A 24,280-nucleotide genomic window follows, 5' to 3' on the forward strand; every position below is an offset into this window, starting at 1 on the left:
CTAAGTGTTTATATGAAGGCCACCTTGTAAAATGGCCATGGAAGTTTGCTGGCACAGGAAAAAAGTTTACTCCCTTATCCCCTACTATGAGAAGGATAACGAAAAGAACAAAGATCTTGTTTTCCTGTTAATTACAGTTACTTGCCGCAGGAGAACAGAACTTTGCACAACAGCAAATCTACTTTACTGCAGATATTACAATATAGTGAGTGTCTCTACTTATACAAAGAAAGGGACTAGTTATCTGCAACTGGTTTTCTTTAAAACTATATTATTATTCCTCAGGATTTGGGGGTTTGATCCTGCACCCAATGAAATAATTGGAGTCAATAGCAAAAAATCACAATGTATGCAGATTAGGGCTTAACTGTCTACTTTAAAGGTTTCAGCAGAGAAAATTTCAGGGTCAATTTTTTTAGTAACTTTTAAATTCAATGCAAAGGATACTCATACAGACAAATAACTTTTTCTACATGTTTTCAATCAATATCTTACCATGAGGGTCTTCAGGATCTCTGGTAAAATAAATCTAAATGCTATTTTGCTATCTAATTCAAAAATGCATTTTGAACAGAAGACCATAACAAAATGCAGGGACACAAAACTTTTATGAACTTGAGACAAACAACTAGAAAAACAGTGTCATTACTTCAAAGGTGCAACTAACCCATAAAGTCTGCCATACTGAATTTCAGGTACTGTTTCACATTTGATTCTCAGAAGAAGGGAACCCAAAAGCAACTAACCCTGAAAAAGCGCACAGAATTTACAACTGAAAACACTAACTAAGTAACGTTAAAAAAAACCTATCTTCAGTTGAAACTCTCCCACCCCTCCCCCCATCTGTAGTTTTCAAAGCCCACAGGAAATAGCTCTTTCATTTTAGATTAGTCTAAAACAGAGTCTGGGATTCAGTGGATATTCATATATCCACAGCACAGTAGGGAGAAGATAATGACATGGACCAAGGTAATTATAGGAAAGTCTATCTCTCTATAGCCTTTTATATAAACAGCATGCATTTCTCAAAGAAAAGTGAAATAAATATAACTGTCAATATGTACAGTACAAGAGGAAAGAAGATTGCAGTATACTTTTAAAAACAGTAGGAACAGGCTTAAAAAAACTCCACCCACCCCACTTTCAAACAATGACCAATACAGGGTCCAAATATCATTTGCATTGTTGTTGAGAACTATAACCAGAGAAAAAGGCAACAGCTGCTCTATGGACCATACTGCCCACCGACTTTCCCATAAAGGCCTCAAGACCCAGATGACTTAAGCTTGGCAGGATTCAATTTAAATCAGAAGTCGTTAATAAACACTGATGTCACCTGACACACAGAAATAGATGAAAAAAATATTCATCGACATCAGTTAGCAAATGCAGCCTCCCCTGCACCTTAGGCCCACAAGAAGCTCTCTGCAGCCCTGCTGTTACAGTCCCACCCACTCCTTCACCAGCTGACAGTGTGGGGGGCCATCCTTGGAGAAGAGCTGTTCAGGAGTGGGGTGGCCTCCTTGCAGCCAGGGGCTTGCTCTCCTCCTCCTGGTCTTTGGGGGAGAGAGGGGTCTCTGCTCTGCCCTCATCAAGACCACAGCCTTCACATCAACTTGTGCAGGTAGTGTCATGGGTCCTGCAGCCCTTCTTTGAAACTGTGAACATTTACTTAAAATGATAAAAACTGGGGGGAAAAAGGTTAAAAATAAATAGATATTAACCACTAAATTTACAAAAAATAAAAACTGCCAAGCCTACTCATGACTCACCACTTTTCCTTGCTTATCTGTAAATATTGGCTTGAGGCCCAGTTATGTCAGTGACAGACACCTAAGCAGTACAGTTTAGTTGAACTTCTATATGACCTGGGGTTCACCAAACGCAAGGGCATGTTAGATCAGGGTTTCCTGTGATCTGGACTCCAATGCATCAAGTAATGCAATTAGAACCTTTGTGCCTCACCACAGATAAAAAGATGCATCAACCTCATCCTGAGGACAGATAGGGGACACTGCAGATGATAAGGGCATGGTGAGGCACAAAACCCATAACTGCAGGCCACCTCCAGTTGCTCCACTACATTAAAGATAGGAAAAGTATATTAGATGATCAGTGACTATAAGCATAAATTTTGTTTCAACCCATGAAGGAACAATGACAATAACAGCTCTTCTAAAAGGATGCAACTGGCCATAAAGGATGCATGTGCATTCCACAGCTGGGAACTATAGGGGCAATTCTTGAAGGAGATGCACTGTTGCAAACTCTTTGCAAAAATTCAAATATACAATGAGTAAACCAAAGCAGATTAACGTAGTTGATAAGGAAGAAAATATCCTAATTTTTTCAAAAATATTTTATCTGTATTAGACAGCATGGTGATTAAATTCAATATTTTTATTTTAAGTTAGGTTATTATAAAAATCATAGAGTCCTGCATGAAGAAAAACATATAGTAATTATATTTGCATAGTCATACACTAACATCTAACATATTCACATTTGCCAGAAAACCTTATAGTGTCCATACCTGATGTACTTTTACATCTTCATCTTCAAAATCAGAGGTCCATTGCTTTTGTGTTTCTTAATTAGAATGCATAATAAAAAATAACTATGTTAGAATGCGACATATTGCAAATAAGCTTTATTTGCATCCACAACCTGATTTAACTAATTCTTCATTTAGACATATGTATTTATAATTAAAGCATTTTCTAAGTAAGAATACTCCAGAAAGGTTTAACAAATTCAGCACACACACAAAGGAATGAAAGAAAGGAAGAATGACACAAAATCAGACTTTTACTCAACGTAAATTGGCATAGTATCACTGAAGTTAATGAAATGTTCATGAGATCAGCTGAAGAACTGGCCCAATGCTTTTAGATAGACACTCAAAAGACTCTCTAATAGAAAACTGCAAACTATTTGTGAAACACCACTAATCTCTAGGTGCTAAATCCTGCAACTACCGTCTAATTTAATTTATTTCCATTAACCTCATTGGGACTACACACAAGTCAAGTTATATGCACACACTTAAGTATTTGCATTAAATATTAAGAATGTGCCTAGTTCTATACAGTATAAGTGACATTTGCCTTTGAATATATATAATTTGTCCAAAATGTATGAATAACATTCTTAAATGTTAGGGAGAGAGATTTTCAGGGGAACAAGTATTGTTGGGTGTCAAACTGCCCCTTGTGCCTCTAGAAATCACCCCCTAGTTCTGGAATTTTGCATAATGCTGTCTAGCTATGCAACTTTCCCATAAGAATTGGTTCCTGGACATTTTTAATCAACTTTTTTAAGTTGTACACACAAAAAAATGTGTGCTGTAAATACTGGAAATTACCTTCAAAGCATAAGCATTTCTCTTTTGAACAAAGTTTTACAAGGCTTACACTACAATCATTAATTTGCTCTTTTAGGTAGACAAATATTTATACCACTTATAATTAGTTGCAAATATTGTTAAAACTATGTATAATGTTTTAATGAGATGCAACATGCCTTCTTCTGCGTTCTTTGCATGGATTATTTACATAGTGCCCAAAAATGTACTAGAAAGCAAGGAAGGAGAAGATTAGGAGCTACATTTTTAGTAATCAATAAGGAAAAATACAGTATCATAAATATGCTTTTTGTCTAGTTTCAAGTACCTTTAAAAAAAAAGTTTAGTTTGCCTGCTCCAGACACCTGCCTCAAACCCAACACTGCATTAAATGAACACTATTTACACAAAATCTCGCATCTGCTGGTGTTCCCAGATCTGAGACTTCCTGCATTGCTTCCCCAATACCAATACCAAGGAACTGTCAAAAGAGCCATGACTGAGCTAGGGAATGACTCCTCCACATGCTCACATCAATTGGAGCTGCCATACAGTACCCCCTTTCTCCCTGAAGTGACTACAGGTGAAAACCCTCTGCCTGCATTTCCTGGTACTATCTTTGAGACTCATGAAAGAAGAGGAAGAAGGGAGGCAGTTTTCTGTGTACTTCTGGGGGAAGGGGAGAGGTTTGGGGTTTTTTCCACCTATTACTTCAGGAGCTGTTTTATGTACTTCATATCTTCCTGGTATATTTTGGGCAGCCTATCTTAGAGCAGTTTCTCTCTTTACAAATTGTGCTCTCTTTTTTGGCTTAAGGGGGCAATTGTCGCAATCACTATATTTCAATTTTATTTTTCTTTCATAAGCAGCAAATCAAATGTAAACACCATAATAGCATCTGTGGTTACAAAAAGAATCTAAAAGATGCTCCATGCTTTTTTCTCCTTGAAGGATCTAGTGCAAGATTTTACTTTGTGCTTCAGTCCTCGCTACCTTCTTCCCCAGCTTATTTCTGCACCAGAAGCACTCAGCCTGACTGAGTTGGGGGAGGGGGGGGGAAAATGTTCCTTAAAACCACCGGTAATTACATCTGATACCAACTTTGTTTAATTTGTATTTACGGCTGTGCATACTCTTGAAGGGCAATTTGACTCTTGATACTAAATGAGATGCTGTCCCTAATAACATTTCTCAGATTGAAAATTGATTTGAAATGGCTGAGAAGAAATCAGAAAATATGAAAAAGCCTTTGGCTTTGGAAACAGAAACAAATAATATTAACAAACATCTTAAACAAGGGTAACTCCTTGTTATATTGGAAAACAGGATCTATTTTCTAAATAGTAGTACAGTCTTTAAAATCTACACGTGGGACATGCTTTTGATGTGCACCAGAGGCAGGAAGAAGAGAGTAATTAACTCAGTCTGTATTATTATCACACTACTTGCAAGAATTTGATTCTCCCCTCTATAATCTAAGGATACCTATTAAAGGTTCTGTACCTAAATCTTCAGACAAATTTACTCTCTGCTGGTACTAAAACTGTAGTGTTTATGTCTTCTCATGACAGAAAGCATATGATGCAATTGGCCTGGAAAAAATGGAAACATTATATATAATAAAAATGTATGTATAATCAGACAGTCTAAAGCTACCTATCCATGATAGACATTAAAAAAAAGTTCTTGCTGAAGGCAGAATTTGTTGCTTCTGTTTTAACTGTTTCACTTCGGTATTTAGATAAACTGAGGTTAATAAAAAATCAAAAGCATTTATTTTTATTATGACGGGGAAAACCTTTTGGTTTCTTAAATTAGGCATATGGGGATCCTGCAAATATGTATTCATTGTGCTCTATTTTATGCACACAAGTAGTCCCACTGACTTTAGTGGGATTAATCTCATGCCTAGCAGATTGCAGGATGAGGCTTTAGACTCTAGAGAAAGCCATATGGCATGTTAAGAGGAGGAGGGCCAAACAAGACTATGATGGGATTACTCACAGGAAGAGTGTTAAGCACATGTGTTTACAATGGTTGAAGGATCAGGGCCTTACCTTGTAAACTCTTTGGGACAGAGAGCACATCTTGCTCACTTTGTGAATATGATATACATCTGCAGTGCACTGCAAATATCTTTTAGCAACATTTTATTTTTAAAAAGCTGAATCGGGGTTACATTACCCCCAATTTAGATGTGCTACTGGGAAGCAACAAGGGAAGTTAAAACATACAAACATGTCCTATTAAAATGTGTTGTTCCTGTAGAACAAAATCCACTGAACATCACAGAGGGATTTTTTGTTTGAAACTGGAACAAAACCATCCCTTTTATTAAGGTAAAGAAAAATTTGGATTATGTGTTAAACACCATAGAAACATCATCCTGCCAGAGTTTAACACATTCCTTCCTTGGTCCTCCTACCCCAAGGACTGCCAACACAAATCACTAAGCAGGGGCATAAACTTTAACACAGTGCAATGTAGGAAGTGGCAGATGCTTGGAGCAAAAAGCAAATAAACTGCAAACACAATGAAACTGCATAGTTAAAATGAGTACTGATATGAGTCGGAATGCATGCTGAAAACCCAGCAATAACTACATTGTAGGGGGCATTTAGTACATAAAGAATATGTAATGTTACTGTTCATCTTAAAGATTTAAAGTAACATACAGACATCTTACAACTCGTTTGCTAAATAGGCTTCAAGGCAAACTGAAAGAGCATAGTAACTGATGCCTATGATGCCGTCAAACTTGTAGTATAACATAGTATTAGTGAACAGTGTGTTTTGCTTGTTCAACAGCCATAAGTGGGCATGTACTGCTATTTTTTGTGATCCAGTTCAGTAAACAAAAAAATCCTAGGACAACACCATGGATTGGAACTATATCACCAAGGTTACCGACCAGTCAAAATGCAATGTTTTCCACTGCCCATTCTGTTATGCTATTCTAACAGGTTTTAAACTACTACAAGTTGCTGTCACACTGACAATCCCCAGTAAGACTGTATCTTTGATCATATTACGTAAAAATACACAGAGAAAAACTGGAAAGTTATTTTTTGCCTCAGAACAAAAGCTAGAAACATCCATGTTGTCCATCCGTTTTGTTAACAAGTGTAAAGTACTTCTTGCTTTAGCATAACTAAGTTCAAAAATACTTCTGCTATAGGGCTTACTTTAATAAAATTAAAAATGGAGAAAGGAAACAAACCAGAAAGTGTGAAGTGGTTTTTCTTGTACATGGCCTTGTAAAGAAGATGGGATTTAAAAGTAGTTCAAATTAAGCCTCTGAAGTACTAAAAAAACCCAAAACCCAAACCCAACAAATAAATTTCTTTGGCATTAATTTCAAAGCCATTAGGACATAGCAGGGCTAGGGTCAAACCCTAACACAAAGACTTCCCAGTGGAGAGACAATGAACACTATCTTTTGAAGTCTCCATTGCAGGCTATTCCACCTTCTGAGTTTCATTCCATTACCTAAGAATATTTTTTAATTATCACTCACCCCCTGTCACCATATACACATACTATTACAAAAATCAGAAGGAGTTAAGAGGTGTGATCCACTGATTTCAGTGGCCTTTGGATCAAGCCTATAGTTAAAATATACTGGAAACCTTTTCTCAGGGAGAATTCCTATTACACCATGTGACTTAGGAATACTGCTCTTGTGCTCACACCTGAGCCATATAAACAGCACATTTTTAGCCCCCTACCCATCTTTTGAATGTAATTACATCACCTGAACATGATAGTAACAGACAAATGTTACATTTCAAGAAAAAGGTATCTCAAACCTCTAACAGATAGTTGGCCCCAACATCCTTCTGTTATCCTATCTACATTCATTCCCCAGCCAAGAGTTCACCTTTAACACAATCTAACTTATATATATCTACATACATACATATAAATAAATAAATGAATGAAGAAAAAACAACCCAAACCAAAGAAATCCCTATGTTCAAACAACATTAAAAGACAAGCATCAGAATTTGGGAAAACCAGAATCAAGCTTGCCTATGCAATCTAAATTTGTCCCCCTTGTGCATATGCATTGTGATAGTTTTTAATTACATGATCACATACTTTTTTCACAGGATCCCTGCACCTCATTCAGCCCATAGGACAGATTTGCATTTCCTAACTTTTGACCTTGCAACATACTATGTTCTTTTAACGTAGTTTGTGTAATTCCATAAATTTTTCAAAAGCCAAACTCAAAAAAACCCTAAATCCCATTATGTGGCGGCATATTGATGCTCACATGGTTCATCAGCAGTGTTAGAAACTTTAGATCCACCACAGATCTGTCACTGGAGCTAATGAAGTAACTGACAGCAATAACAGGTTTACATCCTCTATGTAGACTAGCACCAGAAGGGAATGAGAGACACCCAGCCAGGAGATTTCACAGATATTTGCTGACAGCAATAGAATGGTGACCCTCTAGAATCTTGGGTTCCATATCAGGGTTTGGAAGGGAGCATACCCTAATGTGCAGACTCTTCTGCACATTCCTCCCCAAGTTATCCCCTCCAAACTGTCTACTCCAGTCCTGTCCTCTTCCCAACCTGTGGCTCTTTGTCCCAGGCCCTTTCTCCTTGCCTATCCAGTCCAAGCCTCCATCCCTCAGGCTTCACATCCTAGTCTCATTCTTCTTGCCCAGTCAATTCTAGTCTCCCTCTCGGGCTCTTCATCCAATCTAAGTCTCTCTTCCTACCAGCTCTATTCCCTTCCCCCACTGTTTACTAGTGACTGTCTACTAGTCCAGCAAGTCTCAGTGCTCCGCTCTTCAACTCCTCGTGAAATCTCAGTGATGCCATCCACCAGTTCCTGGAAGCCCATTCCTCACCACCCCTACTCTCAATTTCCATGCCCAACTAGTCCCAGTCTCCCTCACCCCCGCTATCCTGAGTCCCAGCTTCTCTCCCTTTCTCCCTCTAGTCCTAGTCTCACCAAACTCTTTGACCCAATCTATTCCTTACCCTCCCCCCCATAGAGCTTTTGTCCTCTCTGCATTCAAATCAGACTGCTTCCTCCTCCATGCTTCCTGGGTGCCAACTGGGGGGAGGGGTCCCTAACAGCACAGGAGACACAGGCTCCCTGCTCTGATTTCCACTGCTCAGTAGCACCTAGACCCAGAGCAGCCATTAGAGGGAGTGTCCTGCTTAACCCCCATAGCCCTGGGCTGAAGCATGTTCAGTCACTCTATGACAGGGGTGGGGAACCTTTTTTCTGCCAAGGGCCTGATGGTGGTACGCGGAAGACGGCTGAGTGCCCGCTGCCGAAGTCCCCCCCGCCGCCGAAAAGGGGCAAACGGCGGCAGGGTTTCGGTGGCGGGCACTGTCCCCCCCATGGAACCCCACCGCCGCTGTGAAACCGCGCCGCCGCCGAATTCCCCCGCCGCCAGGGCCAGACCAAATGATTTTGCGGGCCTTATACGGCCCGCGGGCCGGACGTTCCCCACCCCTGCTCTATGAGGATGACAAATGCACACTCCTGTCACCTGCAGGAGTTGTGAGGAGTGGAGAATGCTCAGTCACTTTGTGGAGACTGGCATCCGCACTAGGAGCTGTGAGAGGCTCAAACATGCTCAGTAAGGATGGAATCTTCCGGGACTTTACGGGCTAATATCAGTCTCTACTGAGCAAGTGAGAGTTGCAATTTTCCAAAGACTTAGAACTTGACCAAATGCAGCTAGATTTTCACGAGGATTGCAAAAGCCACATCCCTGGCACAAAAGCCAACCTCCGGCCAAACTTAAAGTCTCTGCTCCAAAACATAAGGGCATTAGAGTTTTTAAAAGAACAGGTCACCAGAATATAATGGGGGTAAAAACCCCTTATTTTTCCCTAGACTGGTTCAGCCATTTTTTAGAATGGCAACTGAAATTTTCCAAAACTCAGCCTGAGGCAGACATTCAACATGGAAAATTTTAGTGTGAAAGGTTTGGTTGCTATAAGCAACTGAAAACATGGTTTTATAACAAGAAGTGTTGGCCATCCTTAAAAACAGGCAATGATACCAACCACACCTATCACGTAAACAATTGTGTGTATGTGTTTTCAAGCTTTTTATAAAGGCATATTAACATGTCCAGTAGTGCCATTTTAGGTCTTTTCTTGGATGACGATGCCTGATGTCTTGTTTTATACTTCATAGCATATTAAAAGGAAATATACATTTCTGAAACTACACATATAGTGATGTGGCATTTTTATTTTGCTTTTGAATAGATGAATTATAGTAAATGCTGAAATACATAAGAGTTTTCCTTTACCTGTGGTTTTTTGACATTGTGCGGCCCTCTGCAATTAAAAACAAAAAAGAGAAGAATCAGAAGAACCTTAGAACAGTGAAAATTATTTTGAACAAGGTACTTATTTACTTGTAAAAGCCGTGATCTTGTAACGTACTATTCAACTTCAATTCCCAACAGCTTTTGGTTGCAGCCTAAGAGGTTACTGACCTACAAAACACTGAATATCCTAAGATCATCTGACCTGAAGCACCACCTCCGTTCCTCACTCTATACTGCTGCTGTTGAGATCAGCAAAGACACACAAACTGCAGCTACCTTGGTATATGAGCACACTAAGGACAGGGCATTCTACTTTGGGTCCTTAAAATTCACTCTTTCTTCCTTTAATCTGCCCAGTTAAAAAAAAAATCCAGATTTGCTGACCTTCAAGACACCCCAGACAGCCCACCTTTTAGAGCAGGCATGTGGGAAAAGGTTGCAGGTGGGGCTTCTTATGAATGTTTGTAATATATATTTGCTGCAGGGGGCCAGTATTTATTTTTTGGAGTGGAGAAGAAAAAGGAAACACACGAAATATAATTCCCACAACAATAAGGAAGTGAAGTGAGCCTCCACAAGGACACTTAGAGACAACTGAGACACAAAGACTATCATTCCTTTAGTTCAATCTCTACAAAACAATGCGTGTAAATAATGCTAGAGGTGGGACCAATGGGGACCGCAGAGCAGAACTTGGCCAATTGCTATAATTATACCTCAAGTATACTTTGAAGTCAACAGTGATATCCTGAAGAGGTACAAAAGTATTGTTAAAAGACCTTCAAACTGCATTCTTTCAACAATATTTTTTCAGCCACTGGGCTTATTAGTCACTGTGAAATGGAGAATTATTTCTCTTCCATTGCATGTCATAAATATTCTTTGGAACAGCAAGGTTAAATTAAGGTAATCTTACCATGCAAGCAAGTTATTAAATACCTTGTGTAATTTTTTCTTCCATTTTGTAATGGTTTTTGGTGACATTTCACCCCATAACTGTGGTCCTAGATATAACAAAATAGAAATTACTACAAACATATTGTATGCATAACAGTATCAAGTCTATGTTGAATAAAACCCTCTTTATTTAAGGAGTATATTAGGCAGTGACAAAAAACCATCAAAACCAAACTACACCCGCAGGTCAATTATGCTTTGTGCTGGCCAGCAATTTTATATGAAAATGACATCTTTAATGCAGTTCAATGTTTGAGATGAAATTGAATAAAGTCAGTAAATTCAAAGTTAGTTCCCTTAATGACATAACTCAGCTCCATTGCATGTTATGGCTCTGATCCTACAAAGACCTAAGCAAGCAGCTAACTTTATACGTGAGTAGTCCCTGCTGGTGAGGTATATAGTGAGTTGGTCCCTGTCCTGCAGGGACTCAGCAGTGACGCTGCACCTGACCTGGTGAGGCTCCCACCTCCATGCAGCCAGTGGCCTGTGCTCCCCATTGCCATGCTGGAGCCTACACATGTATTTATTGACAAATAAAATTGTGCAGAATTTTAAAATACTGTGTGCAGGATTTTTATTTTGTTGGTGCAGATTTCCCTTAGCAGTACTATACACATGCAACCCATCTGACAGATGACCGCTTTTATGAGATACTGAAAAAACATGACTTCCCCAATCTCAGTATAGTAACTGAAATTAGCCATTTGCTCTCACAGTGAAGAAAAAGTCTTTTTAAGACAATGCAATCTATTCCATCCCTCCAGCCCAATGAGATACTGCAAAACATTCACATCACAAAAACTTTCACATAACAGCTATTGGGTCCTCCCCCTTCATTCTCTTCTCTCACTAACTTTCTTTCCTTTAAACTCCTCTTCTACCTTAATGTCTGTTCCTTACAATTCACTATAATATTAATCATTGTTATCCTGAACCCCAATAACGGTTTTGGTCTAAATAATGATACACTGGACTAAAATTATAAGGTACTTTTACCTTTCACCTATTGCTACATATGTAGAGCCCTGCACAGACACAAAGTTTGCATCTGCATCCAATCCGCGATCTGCAGACAATGATCCAGGGATATAAAGCAGATATCTGCAGATTTGCAGGCCTCTATACATATGGACATTGACCGAGATCCTGTAAAAATACACCCATGCATTGAATTTTACACATGGCTTCAATGGGACTACTCCCATGTGTAAACTACAGCAGATACTGAAGTTTTTGTAGGATCTGGGACACAGAGTGAATTCTTTTAGCCAGACATTGTCTAATCCTATTTGTGTAAATCTGTAGGTCTGAAAAAAATGAAAACATTGATGTTTTAAGGAATTCTTACCACTGGGTGTATCATAAGTCAATGATTCCATAGAGACAAGTAAATCATCTTCAAAGGGATAATTGTACTATTAAAAAAAATTTTAACAGTTAGAAATGATTGGTTAAATTTATAACAGCAAAGCTTTTACTTAATTTTTATAACCTTGGTTTAGATTTGAAACACACACATACACACACTGATTGTTACTTTAAAGTAATTTAAAATCAGCAATCTGACAATACCCACATTTACATTACAAAATACATTTTCAAAGGATATAAATACTGCTGCTCCAGGGGATAAACCGAACACTAATTGACAGGTGTTTAGAAGTAAAAGCGCACAATGGACAAGATATCCCATAATGGTCCATTACAAAGTTTCTTCCACTTTCCTCTGAAATAACTGGTATTGGCCATTGATTAGACAGACTGCTGGTCTGATCCTATATGGCAATGCAGGGTCTGGCAGGATGAGAAGCATTTATCACCACCATTGTGTAAATGCTATTTACCACAGCACAGAAGAAAATCCAAGGTTTGGTTTTTTAAAAAATGTTGCATAAACATTTTTTCAGTTTGTAAATAAACACGAAGCCCAAACAATACTTTGGGATAGTGCATGTCTAATGCGCTGCATGTATTCCCAGGGAGCCACCACCTGCCCTGTCAGCGGCTTGGTGGCCAGGGGCACAGCTGCCACATACCACACCCCTGAGTGGAGAATTAAGCCACGGTTTTAGTAAACTTAATTCCCAAATCCTTGCTTGGAGACCTAAGCCAAAGGCAGCCGGTCTCCCAAGCACGTGTGGCTTCCAGTCTGCAGCGGGTGCTGAAGTCGGGCTGGGTACGTGACTGAGACAGACGCAGGAGCCTACATGGATACACACCCCCAGGGGGAAGTTTCGCCTCAAGACTTGACTTCTCCTAGCGCCCCACACGTGCCCGTGCTGTTGATTTCGCTGAAGGGCGGCAGCGCCGCGGCTGGAGTCTGCCCCCCCCCCTTCGGAGCAAGCCAACGAGGTGCTGCGGGGGGGCAGCAGCCATAAGGCGCGCCGCGGCTCCGGTCCGGTCCCCGGTACCGGGGGGGGGGGGGCACAGCAGGCCCCTGCGTCCCCTTACGGCCCCTCCACTCAGGATTGGCTCCGCCCATCCCGAGCCAGCCGATGGGCGGCGCCCCCGGGGCTGGGCCCAGAGAAAAGGACACAAAAGCCAGTTAAAAAACCCTCCCCGCTGCTCGCCGGCGCCGCGTACCCACGTGGCAGGAGACGACCCCACCCCGCGAGCTGCGCGGAACGGCTGGGCCACGCGGCTCCCGGGGGGGGGGGACTCGGGCCCGGGGCGGGCCGTTACCCGAGCTCACCCCAGCATAACGGCTGCTGGAGGGCAGCGAAGCCCCGCCCCCGGCCTCACCGTCTCTATGATCCGCTGCAGGGAGTTCGCGAACCGCGCGTTGTTGAGGCGCAGCCTCTCCTCCAGCCCCTCCATGGCGGGGCGCCCCCGCACCACCCGCTGTCTCACTCTCTTCCACTCCGGGCGCCCCCACTAAGCCGCCGCGCGCCGCCGATTTGAACTTCGCACCGCCTTCCGCAACCACTGACAATCGGATTGGAAATTGGCCATGTCACTTTATTCAGAATAGCCAATGCGTGTTCCCAGAGCCGATGTTTCTCTTTCCAATTGGCTATCGTATTCGGAATCCCTCCTCCCGGCCTATTCTGTTCCGCCCATTTCTTTTTCAGAGCTCTCTAATTGGGCGCCGGGCTCGGAAAGGATAGGGATTCGACACGGGAAAAAAGGCCATTGATCTACCTAGCAACACCGGCCCACCGTGAGCTCCTATTGGAGGTCGCATCCTTGTGGCCTCCTATTGGTCATTACAGCCCTGAGGTTTTTGTTTTAGCAGGCCCTGGAGAGAAAATACAGGAGGGAAAGGGGTGAGGTGGTTCCTCCTCCTCCTCCTCCTCCTCAGAGGGTTTCTGGAGAGTGTAGGGACAGGGGAACTCAGGGGTCTTGAGAGGGGATGAGAGGCGGTCATTACACTTTTCTGCAATGTTAGTTGTTATTGCCAACCTCAAATATGCACAAATGAATCAGCCCCTCACCCCCTTACAATCATAAAACTGGCCTAAAAGAACCCGTTTCGGATATTTCGTAATGTCTGCTACTTTGGAGCTTCAGAATTCAGATTTTCACGTTTTTACCTGCCACTAGGATGACCAGAAACTTACTATTTGTTTGGTTTTTTTTAAAGAAAATTGAGGGGAAAAATCATTTTTAATGAGCCGGGCCCTTCAGAAAAAAGACTGAATATTGTGGGATTAGCAGTAAAATTGCAAGAGGTGGAAATATGGTTAATATACCACGCTGCTACTCATGCCACATTACAAGACAGCTATCATGTAGGACCAGGCACCACACCACCCTGAGGTGCAATGTTATTTCATCATATCAAATGAGTTCAAAACATGATTCAAAGTCAGCCTGGATCCTGACCAGTATCATCATACCATGACATCACATCATCACACTGTGGCTATGATGCTATCAAATATATCACTATGATGTGTCCTGTTCTGATACTACATTACTCCTCAAATCTTCAGTGCATCACAACAAAACATTGTGCCACCCCATGATATCATTACTCAACAAGCCGGGAGAAATATGGTTTTGCTCTCTAAACTGATGCGGAAAGCATTACAAGTGTTTAAAAATACTATAAAAGTGAAGCTATGAAATATGATGTTTTAAAAGTGGCTGTTAAAAATGTTTCAAATTACATCAAAGGCATACCATCTCAACTTCAGGAATCTTAAAAAGATTAATAAGTTAAGTCACGGGGAATATGTGCGTAAAATGGTGAATTATTTAAAAGTGAATAAAGAGTAAAGGGGCAGGCAGCCATGACAAGATGGTAGATTTAAGAGCTTCAGGGAAGTTCTTTGAGGTTTGTACTAAAGAAGTGCAAACCTTCCTGAGGGAGAACTGTATCAGTAGAAACAGCTGCAAACACAGCTGACCCGTTACATACAAGCAAGGCTATACAGGGAGCACAAACCGCACAGAGAAAGGCAAAAAGCTGGAGTAAAAGTGAGTCCCCAGTTTGTCTCTGGAAATAAGGAAAGGGGAAGGGAGGGAACAAAGGGTGAGGGTGTGAAGCCCACCCCACCCCACTATCAGTCTCTTTCTAGTAACCCTAATTATCAGACCACAGTCCAAGAAGAGGGCCCCAGAAACTACTGTTCATGTGGTTGCCTTGAACATATGAAAAGACAGTGTCCTAAGAATGAATGTCCCAAGTTCACTCCCTGTTCAGTTTATGTGTCTGCCCTGGAGTCAGGAGCTCCAGTGGTGTGAGAGAGAGTTCTGGTTAACTTTCACAGCTGTGACCTCTTGGAAGTAGGGAAAGAGTTTATAAAAATGGCCAAAGTAAATGGTAGTCTGCCAAGGCTGGAAAGATACTAGTCTCTCCCTAATCAGGAGAGATGTGATTCAGGAGACCAGCATGCTCCCTAGGGAAGAGGTGAACCTGCTAGCTTTAGATCAGTTTAAAATGACAGTGTCTTTAGCATGCATTGTTTTATCCATGTTTAAGAATTCTTATCATTTAACTGAGAAGCTCTAGTGCCTCTATGCATTGGAACAGGGACTTGATATTTAGACAAGGGGATTGCTTTGATGTCAGGGGAGAACACACACGACTGTCTGTGGGCTGTCACCTGGGAGGACAGCCCCTTTCAAAGGTCACCAAAAGTCTTAAATATGACACATCTGACCAGTCACAGAGCTTCCTTCTCCCGCCTTTTGCACACTGCATGCTGTTTTGCGCACAGTACTCAGATGTTTCCACATGGCACTAGACTCAAATGCAGACGGCACCTTACTTCTGAACGCGGCACCCAGCTTTTGTGCACACGGCACTAAACAATTCAAATATCCTATGTTATGGCCTTCCAAAATACATAGGCCTATAATAGAAAATGCCAGTCTAAACTTGATGGTCAATCAGGGATTATTAGGAGGAGTATCTAAAATTATTAGAGTCAGGTAACAGACTGACTGTGCTCTGGAATATTTCAGATATATGTACCCCCACTTGCAGTTTGCCAACTTTTGGAGTGCTAGACTGATCCTCTAGGGCAAGGGCACCATTTCAGATTTGAGGGGGAGAAAGGGGCTTAGGTACCTGAAAACTCTAGTTTTTTTGCAGATGAAAACTTGGAAATTAGCTGGCAGGAACACTATATCTAATTCCTATATTAAAAAAAAATTAAGTAAATATTAGACCTACTAACATGTTCTGATGTCTTGTGTCAAGTCACTTAAGGGACACTAAATAGGTTTAAAATTTTAATGTATATTTTTACTTTGTTACTATCTCTTGAATACAACAATTGTAGAAAAATCTGGATTACTTTCTATCATTTAGTCTACTTATTTTTTTCAGTTCACCAACCTTGGAATACATCATTTAACTTTTGGAAACATCCTACTGTGACAAGGCCCAATGAGTTTATATTGCACCTGCTGGGGCTCTAGGAGTGTTACCATATTATAAATAATATACTAGAAACTGACTTTAAATGGGAGTGAAACTGACATTTTCAAGTCACTTTCACAGTATTGCCGACCCCAAATGTTCAAAAATCATGAGTCAGGCTCATCAAAAAACATGAGATTATGTAAAAATATTAGATTTGGTGTTCTTTTTATTTGCTTTTTGAGCCTTTAGGGTACACTGGGGTCACATTTTGAAGCTTTCTCCACAGTCAGGAGGGCTAGAAATTTACTTTTTCTTTAAGAATGAAGGCTGAAATCATCACATATCCTCTTGACTCCAGCAGCTGGGGCTTTAAGGAAAACAATAACAACTCAGGACAAAATGATGAGAGTTGGCTTCTGTTTAAAGGCTAGTTACTTTCCAGAAGGCTCTTAAACACAACACTACAGTGATTGAGTTGCAGTTTTCACAGGAGAATATTTAAAACCAAAAACCAAGAAAATTCCACATTTTAAAGTTGAGAAAAAAATTGAGTCTTCTGAGGTATATCAGGGCCATTGCAGGCAAGAAAGGAAAATAAACAGCTACAGGAGCTCTGGGCAGCTCTTCCTCTTGAAAAAAAGTTGGAGGGTCAAGTCTTCCAGTCCTTAATCAGTTAAAACGTTTATAGCCATCAGCACCTCCACTCATAGATATTACAATATGCTTAATAACTATACACTTCATATTTAAATATCTGAGCCATGTTATCCAGGGCCACATATTTTATATGCATTTCCTCAGGGACTACATTTTCTGGCATATTTTGAACAGTGCTGAGCACATAGATCAGGGGTGGGGAACCTTTTTTCTGCGAAGGGCCTGATGGTGGTACACGGAAGACGGCTGAGTGTCCGCCGCCGAAAAGGGGCAAATGGCGGCAGGGTTTCGGCGGCGGGCACTGCCCCCCCCACGGAACCCTGCCGCCGCGAAACTGCGCCGCCGCCAAATTCCCCCCTGCCGCCGAATTCCCACCGAATTCCCCCCCGCCGCCGAAAAGGGGCAAACGGCGGCAGGGTTTCGGCGGCGGGCACTGCCCCCCCCTTCCACAGAACCCCGTCGCCGCAAAACCGCGCCGCTGCCGAATTCCCCGCCGCTGCCGAATTCCCCCCACCGCCAGGGCTGGACCAAATGATTTTGCGGGCCTTATACGGCCCGTGGGCCGGACCAAATGATTTTGCGGGCCTTATACGGCCCGCGGGCCGGACGTTCCCCACCCCTGACATAGATGGTGCCCAGTGAATAATACAGATCATGACAATAATCATTGACTTTATGGACTCTGTCGATGTATTTCTGTTCTTTGTTCTGGAATTGGCCTGAATATAGCTGAAACCTTAAGAATTTGAGGCATAAACACATCTAATACGTATGACACTTTCTCATTCCTTCCTTTTCTCAAACTCAGAACAAAAAATGACAAAACAAAATGGTTTTTGGTTAAAATATAAAATTTCACAGCAGCCATTGCTCTACAAGCCAGCATGGAGCAGAACTTGCCAGTCCTTGGCGCTTAAGTGATCTCCTCTCATCTGACTCTTGTTCTTTCTCTTTCTTCATCCCTTCTGATCTCTGTGCTGCTTTTCATGCTGTCAACCATGATATCCTTTCCAATCGCCTGGGACCATTTCCTGGAGTCTCAAAGAGCTAATCTTCTTGATTTTGCTCCTATCTATGAGGGTCCTCTTTTTTTGCAGCATGCAGTGCAGAGAGAGGCTGGTCCAGTGGATAGAGCGCTAGCCGTGAGATACCTGGGTACTACTTCCCCCATGGACTTCCTGTCTGATCTCAGGCCACTGCCTTAGGGATAGAGTTTCAAAGGTTTTTCGATACTCAAAGATGCAGTTAAGCATCTAGTGGGGTTTACAAAGCACCAGACCTTCTAAATGCTTTTGAAAATCCCACTACGTTCCTAAATATCTTTGAAAATCTGGCCCTTAGTCTCTCTGTGCCTCAGTGTCCCATCTGTACATTGAGGATAACAGCACTGCTCTACCTCACTGAAGGGCTGTGAGGAGAAATAGGTTAGACACTGTGAGGCACTCAGATACTTTGATGAGATGAGGCCATATAAGTATCACAAGTAGAGTGGGAACTTCTCTATACCACTGCTATCTCTTCTCTTGGTATTGGCTTCTTCTTTTCACCTATCCCCCTCACATCTCCCTCTTTTCTGACTGAAACCTTGGCTGTATTTATTCTGAGTCTCCTGCATTGTCTTCAGTTTCTCCCATCCACCACTCCCACAGAGAGATTCCTGTTTTACAGGCTCATCTAAGGGACTTCCAGATCCTTAATTTAATCACCAGCCCTTTCTTATCTTAATTACACTGCCTCTCTTTGTAAACAAAATACTGATTATCCGGCCCCAGGGGCACAAGCTGAGAGCAGCTCCTCTCATCTTCAGAACTCACGTTCCAGAGTCAGGCTGTGCTGCAGTTAAGAGTTCCGCCTGGGGCTAGGACGTGGGCCATGAGCAGAACTCTTGTACAAAACTCCAGGAGGGGCAGCAGCCCCTCCATTCTCCCTAAATGGCACCCCTCCTTTAGGGACTCCTACCCAACAGACTATGACCACGGCCGACCCTAGACCAAATGGCGCCCCAGGCGAGGAGTGTTTTCGGCACCCCCTTCCATTTGTTAAACTTTTGAATACCTTATTTTTATTGCATGTGTAGCCCATTTCACAACTTTGATTCACGATTTGCATGCAGGATTTATCCCTGTCATATAAGATGATAAATTTGCATGCTAGGATCTGTAAATCTGTATTTATTCAAATCAGATACTGGGGGGGCCAAACTGTGGCTCGTGAACCACATGAGGCTCTTTTACAGTTAAAGTGCGGCTCACGGAGCCCCTGTGATCCCCATTCTCTGCCTACAGACTGGGGTGGGGAGCTCAGAGCTTCTGCCCTGCAGTAGGATGTGGGAGGGGGGCTAGAGGATTCTGCCTAGTGGGAAGGAGAGTTTTGGAGGGCAGTAAGTTTGGCCATCCCTGTCATATATATGCAAACAAAAGATGTGTTTCCTCTAAACTTACGGAATAAGCTTTTTTTAAAGAATATTCTTTTAAGAATATAATATAAGATTTTTAATTTTAAGAATAACTGAAATGTACTTACATCAAGAAATTGAACTGTGCATCAACATTGGGTGGACCAGTACTAAATAATGTTTCGGTAGGTGACAGCCTTAGAATGTTAACCCTAGTCCTTTAGTTCAAAAGGTTGCTTTTCTCACCTTTACACTCATGAACTGAAGCACAGTGCCAGAGAGATCCAAAGACTGGTCAATGGCATTTTCAAGCGATAAAATAGCAAGTGATGTCAGTCTCTTGTCGATCATCATCGATCAAATTTTTTTTTTTCATGAGCCTGAGCTTTGAAAAACTGCGTTTACCACTAACAAATGTGACCGGCAGCGTGAGCAAAATCCTCAAAGGTATCCACACATTAGGAAAAGTGCCCTTCAGCTCTGCATCATAGATGAATTAGAGAACTTGGAGTGGAGACGAGTGCTTCCCATGTGGCAAAATGTGATGTATCTTGTCTAATTCGACAGAGGTCTTTATCATTGACATCTGAATATTCCCCATGTCTTGGCCTCTGGTGAATGTCCATACAATTGTTCAAGAGTGTTTTTCTGTCTTCCAGCAGTTTACTAAAGTCATACAAAAAACCCCAGGTCTTTTTGTGGTGCTTCATTTGTCTGAACCTTTCTTCGGTGGATACTCGAGCAGTGTCAACAAGTGAACAAAAATACTCCCTCTTGAATTTTTCTTCTGAGCTTCCCATCACCACGTCACCTCTGCCCTTGTAACCAAACTGTTTCGTCTTCTGATGAATATGAGTTTCCTTGAAGACAGGCTCAACTCCTAAGTATTCTGCCATATCATTGGCAGAGTGATGGCATCTTCAAATCCAAAGTAACGGTATTTCTTTTATATTGTAGTGCAGATAGGGGCTCAATAGATATTTCTGGTGTCTCATTAAATATGTCCTTTGTTAGTCACTACTTACACTCTTCAAGTCTTAAAACATAAGTACACTTTCACAATTACACAATAAAACAAGGTTTGCAATATTGCAGCTGGGCTCTCACTTCAGTTCAGTTCATTCTTATATCTCACCGACTGACTGGTGATGCTCCGTCCTTTATATACTTGCGAGGATATGGCTGACAACGTTCTAGGAGGTTTGAGGAAAATGTAGTTCTCAGAAAGTCTGGAAGGTTCCATGAGATTCTACAAAGGCCCAAAACATTCTAGGAGGTAAATGAAAAATGAATCCACATACGGATTATCTGAAATATTTTACTTCAAACATTCTATTTTCCCTTTTGTTGCTCACCACAAAAACTGCACCCTGTGCCCACTGCCCCACAAGCTCAGAACCCCAGGCAGTTGCCTGAGTCACATGCTCCTAAATCTGGCCCTGGTAATGCTTACTAGAGCCCTCTGAATCATTTTCCATCATATTTGTAGTCAGGGGTGGGGACAGAATGGACTAGAAACAGTGGCTGAAGTCAATATGGAGGCTGCTGCATGTAGTGGTCTGGACTAGCATTTTGCTGGGCCAATGATGAGCCTGGGCTGTTCAGCCCCTTGGTGGGATGGGACAGCCTGACTCAGAGAGAGGCAGAGAATGAAGCTGATAGCTCACGGAGTCTCTGATTAACTCCAACTCCCCACAAAAGGAGTCTTTGAACTGCTGTGGGAAAGTGACATGGATTAGGCAGGTTAACCCCACGGAGACAGGGTCCAGAGTGGCAGAGATCTGACCTGGTGCTGGCTACTGGAAGCCTCCACACCAGGGGTGTGGGTGTTACGTATAGTGAATGAGGCTGTTATTTGCAGGATCCCCCTGACTTACTGCAGAAATTGGAAGGTATTTAGTGAATGAAGCAGCAGCTTGCAGGAAGATAGACGATGGTCCCATGGTTCAGATAGGTGAATACTGCCCTGGAGAATTGGATTCTATTCTTGTCCCTACCACAAAGTTCCCATAGGCTCCTGGACAAATCACTTAAAACTAAACTTCTCAATGATGGCCACTAATTGTGTGTTTCTCGTGTTCTGAATACTCAATCTGAGAAACCTGGGGCCAGATTTGTAGATGTGCTGAGCATGCAACTGCAGATAAAGTTGACTGTAGACACGCTTTGAACATATCAAGTAGTATAAAAATGCCAAGTACTCTGGAAAAACAATCAAGATCTACATATCTCAAGCTGGGCTCCCAAAATTAGTGGACACTTGACAATTATGGCCTTAGTGTTTCTGACCTTCAGTTCCCCATGAGTAAAAGGGGAATATTAATACCACTTATGCTCACTGGAGTGTTGTCAATGTTTGTGAAGCACTCCAATACCCATGAGGAAATTAATTATTTTATATTGAGAGCAGGCTTTGGATGGTGTGTGTTAAACAAGACCTCAGGCCACACACTGAATGAGAAGAGAAAGGAAAAATATTGAATAACTAATCAAGTCCTTGAATGAGGCAGGGGTCTTGTGGAAAAAAATAGTATGTGGTCATGTAAATAAAGACTATCATACAGCATAAGCACACGGAGACTGAATAAAGGCTGCATAGGCAGCCTTATTTCTGACATTTCCAAACGTTTAAGTGCTTGACTTTGCAACATTTATATTTGTTTGACTTTTTTGTCTTTTAAGTAGTTTCATATTGGGAGTGAGTGCTAACCTAGAAAAATAAAGTACGCTCTTGTCATTCTAGTCTCATCAATAGAAGATCACTCACCTAGCACAGTATAGCCGGTAGTTAATTTTACCTGTTTTGAATTCACGCTATATTTCACAGGAATGACAGGAGCACTCAATTACACAGGAATTCTTCTACAAACCAGGCAGTTTCTCACAGAGCTGTTCTATGCCAGAAGTCACCTATTTAATTATGCGTAACCAAAACTTCCAACCTCTGTGACCTTAGGATTCACGAAGTCAGCAAACATCAGGTAACTGCAATGGTTGTTAGTCTTGTGCCCAGAGAATGTGTCAGTGTAGACTGCAAAATAAGGTAGTGCTGTTGAGGGAAACAAATGAGAAAAAGGGATGATAGAAAAACGATATAAAAATTAAAGCTATTTCCAAAGAAAACCCAAGCAGTATGATGGGGCTGGATAAAGCAGTTCTGCAGAATTCTGTGACTGTAAACTCCCGGAGCTTAATATCCATCTTCTGTTGCTCAGCCACAGGATGAGAAAAACATTACTTATGTCAGAGAGAAATTTCCTATGGAATGAAAATAGCCAGTTATGACACTCTATACCTCAAAGCAGCACCTTGGAACCTCCATATTCATTACTGTCATATAATTATGGTATGTTTCCTCCAAAGTATGTCTTGTGAGGTATCATTTTAAAAGTCTTGATCTGTGGAACATTAATATCCTGTTGAATTGTATGTGCTATCATTGTATGTGAGATTGTGAAGTATTGCTATATATGTTACTGAAATATGTTGTGAGGACCCACAACCAGCCTTTCAAGTACAACAATGGAGTAGCCAGACAGTGTTAATGGTTCATCAACTTTCCATCAAGGAAAGAATCCACTATTCCAGAGACTTCCCAGAGGGAGTGCATATACAACGGAGACTGCTTGACCAATGTAAAAAGCCAGAGTGAACAACGTCTTGCACTGTTCCTTAGAAACCATCAATCTTGGGCTTTGCTGAATTCCAGTCACTAAGCCGCTGTGAGTTCTGTCCTGAGGATAGACAGCAAAAGCATTTTAGCTGATCACAAGTGCCATGATAGGGCATAGGTGGAGAGATAATTACTAGGAAAGCCAGGTGCCCCTTTATTCAAGGGACTTATTGCTCAGAGACACAATACCTTCCAATACACCTTAAAGTGGCAGATTGAAATCATAAAAGGCACTTTGGGCCATTTTTCTCATCTTGGAATTTGAGAGCAGGAATAGATCCAATAGGACGCGTGTATTGCATACCATTAGGACAAAGAGAGGGAATACCCTCTCAATGGATCAATTACAGCCCTTCTCAATGCCACAAGGTACTTTCCCCACTCCAGCAAGATTAATTCAGACTTGTCTGGACTGACTTTCATCCAACCTCTGAACTCAAACAGCCAGTCGGGAAACAAGAATTCTACAGAACCTGGATTTATTAAAAAGATATACTGATGTATATATCAGGGTGGGTAATAGGATGGAAATCTACAGTCCCCTCACCATATGATAGCCCTGCTGAAGAATGAGTAATTATCCACAAGGAACAAAGAACCATTCTAATGTCATCCCAGCCATTCCTGCCAGGTTGCACAGATGAATGATAACGATCAGCTGTATCAAAAACTATAAGAAAGCATATCAGCTGTATCAAAGGCTGCTGAAAGAGCTAATAAAATCAGCATGGATCCCTAACCTTCCTCCTGCACAAGGAGATCAAATGGTTTTAAAATGTATGAACACAATGCCCAATGTGATCGATGTTACCCATTGCTAAGAACAGCCAGAATGAAGAATACTTGTTGAACAGCAAATATTGGTAGTATTTCTAAAATAGTCCAAGTGTTTGTTGAAAAGAATATTGATTGAGCCAAGAAAACATCAAGCAGTTATAAAAGTTTAATCACATTCTCATTCAAGCCTGCCTTCGGTGCCAGAAATTAACATTTTTGTGTCTCCTGAGAACTGAAGATATATTTCCATAATGTTCTGTAAATTCAAAAGCTCTGCATCTGTACAGAATGGTAGATTTATTCAGTGCAAATTGTTTATCTGAGCAATGTAGCTCTTTTATGTG

At 41.6% G+C, this 24,280-nt stretch overlaps 1 protein-coding gene across 2 annotated transcripts in view; it reads right to left on the bottom strand.

Moving 5' to 3' along the window:
- The window catches only part of HJURP (Holliday junction recognition protein), a 42,656-nt gene extending 28,695 nt beyond the window's left edge, over positions 1 to 13,961 (bottom strand). For both annotated transcript variants that reach the window (XM_067546390.1, XM_067546389.1), the window contains exons 1-5: positions 13,362 to 13,961; positions 11,968 to 12,034; positions 10,599 to 10,663; positions 9,639 to 9,666; positions 2,534 to 2,589 (exon numbers count right to left, since the gene is read on the bottom strand). In XM_067546390.1, the coding sequence (XP_067402491.1) occupies positions 2,534 to 2,589; positions 9,639 to 9,666; positions 10,599 to 10,663; positions 11,968 to 12,034; positions 13,362 to 13,436 (291 nt within the window). In that variant the 5' untranslated portion in view covers positions 13,437 to 13,961. The remainder of the gene's footprint in view (positions 1 to 2,533; positions 2,590 to 9,638; positions 9,667 to 10,598; positions 10,664 to 11,967; positions 12,035 to 13,361) is intronic.
- Positions 13,962 to 24,280: the final 10,319 nt, after the last annotated feature.

Source organism: Emydura macquarii, unplaced genomic scaffold (assembly GCF_026122565.2).
Source record: "Emydura macquarii macquarii isolate MOO-44397 ecotype Brisbane River unplaced genomic scaffold, CSIRO-AGI_Emac_v2 contig_1119, whole genome shotgun sequence".
Taxonomy (NCBI): Eukaryota; Metazoa; Chordata; order Testudines; family Chelidae; genus Emydura; species Emydura macquarii.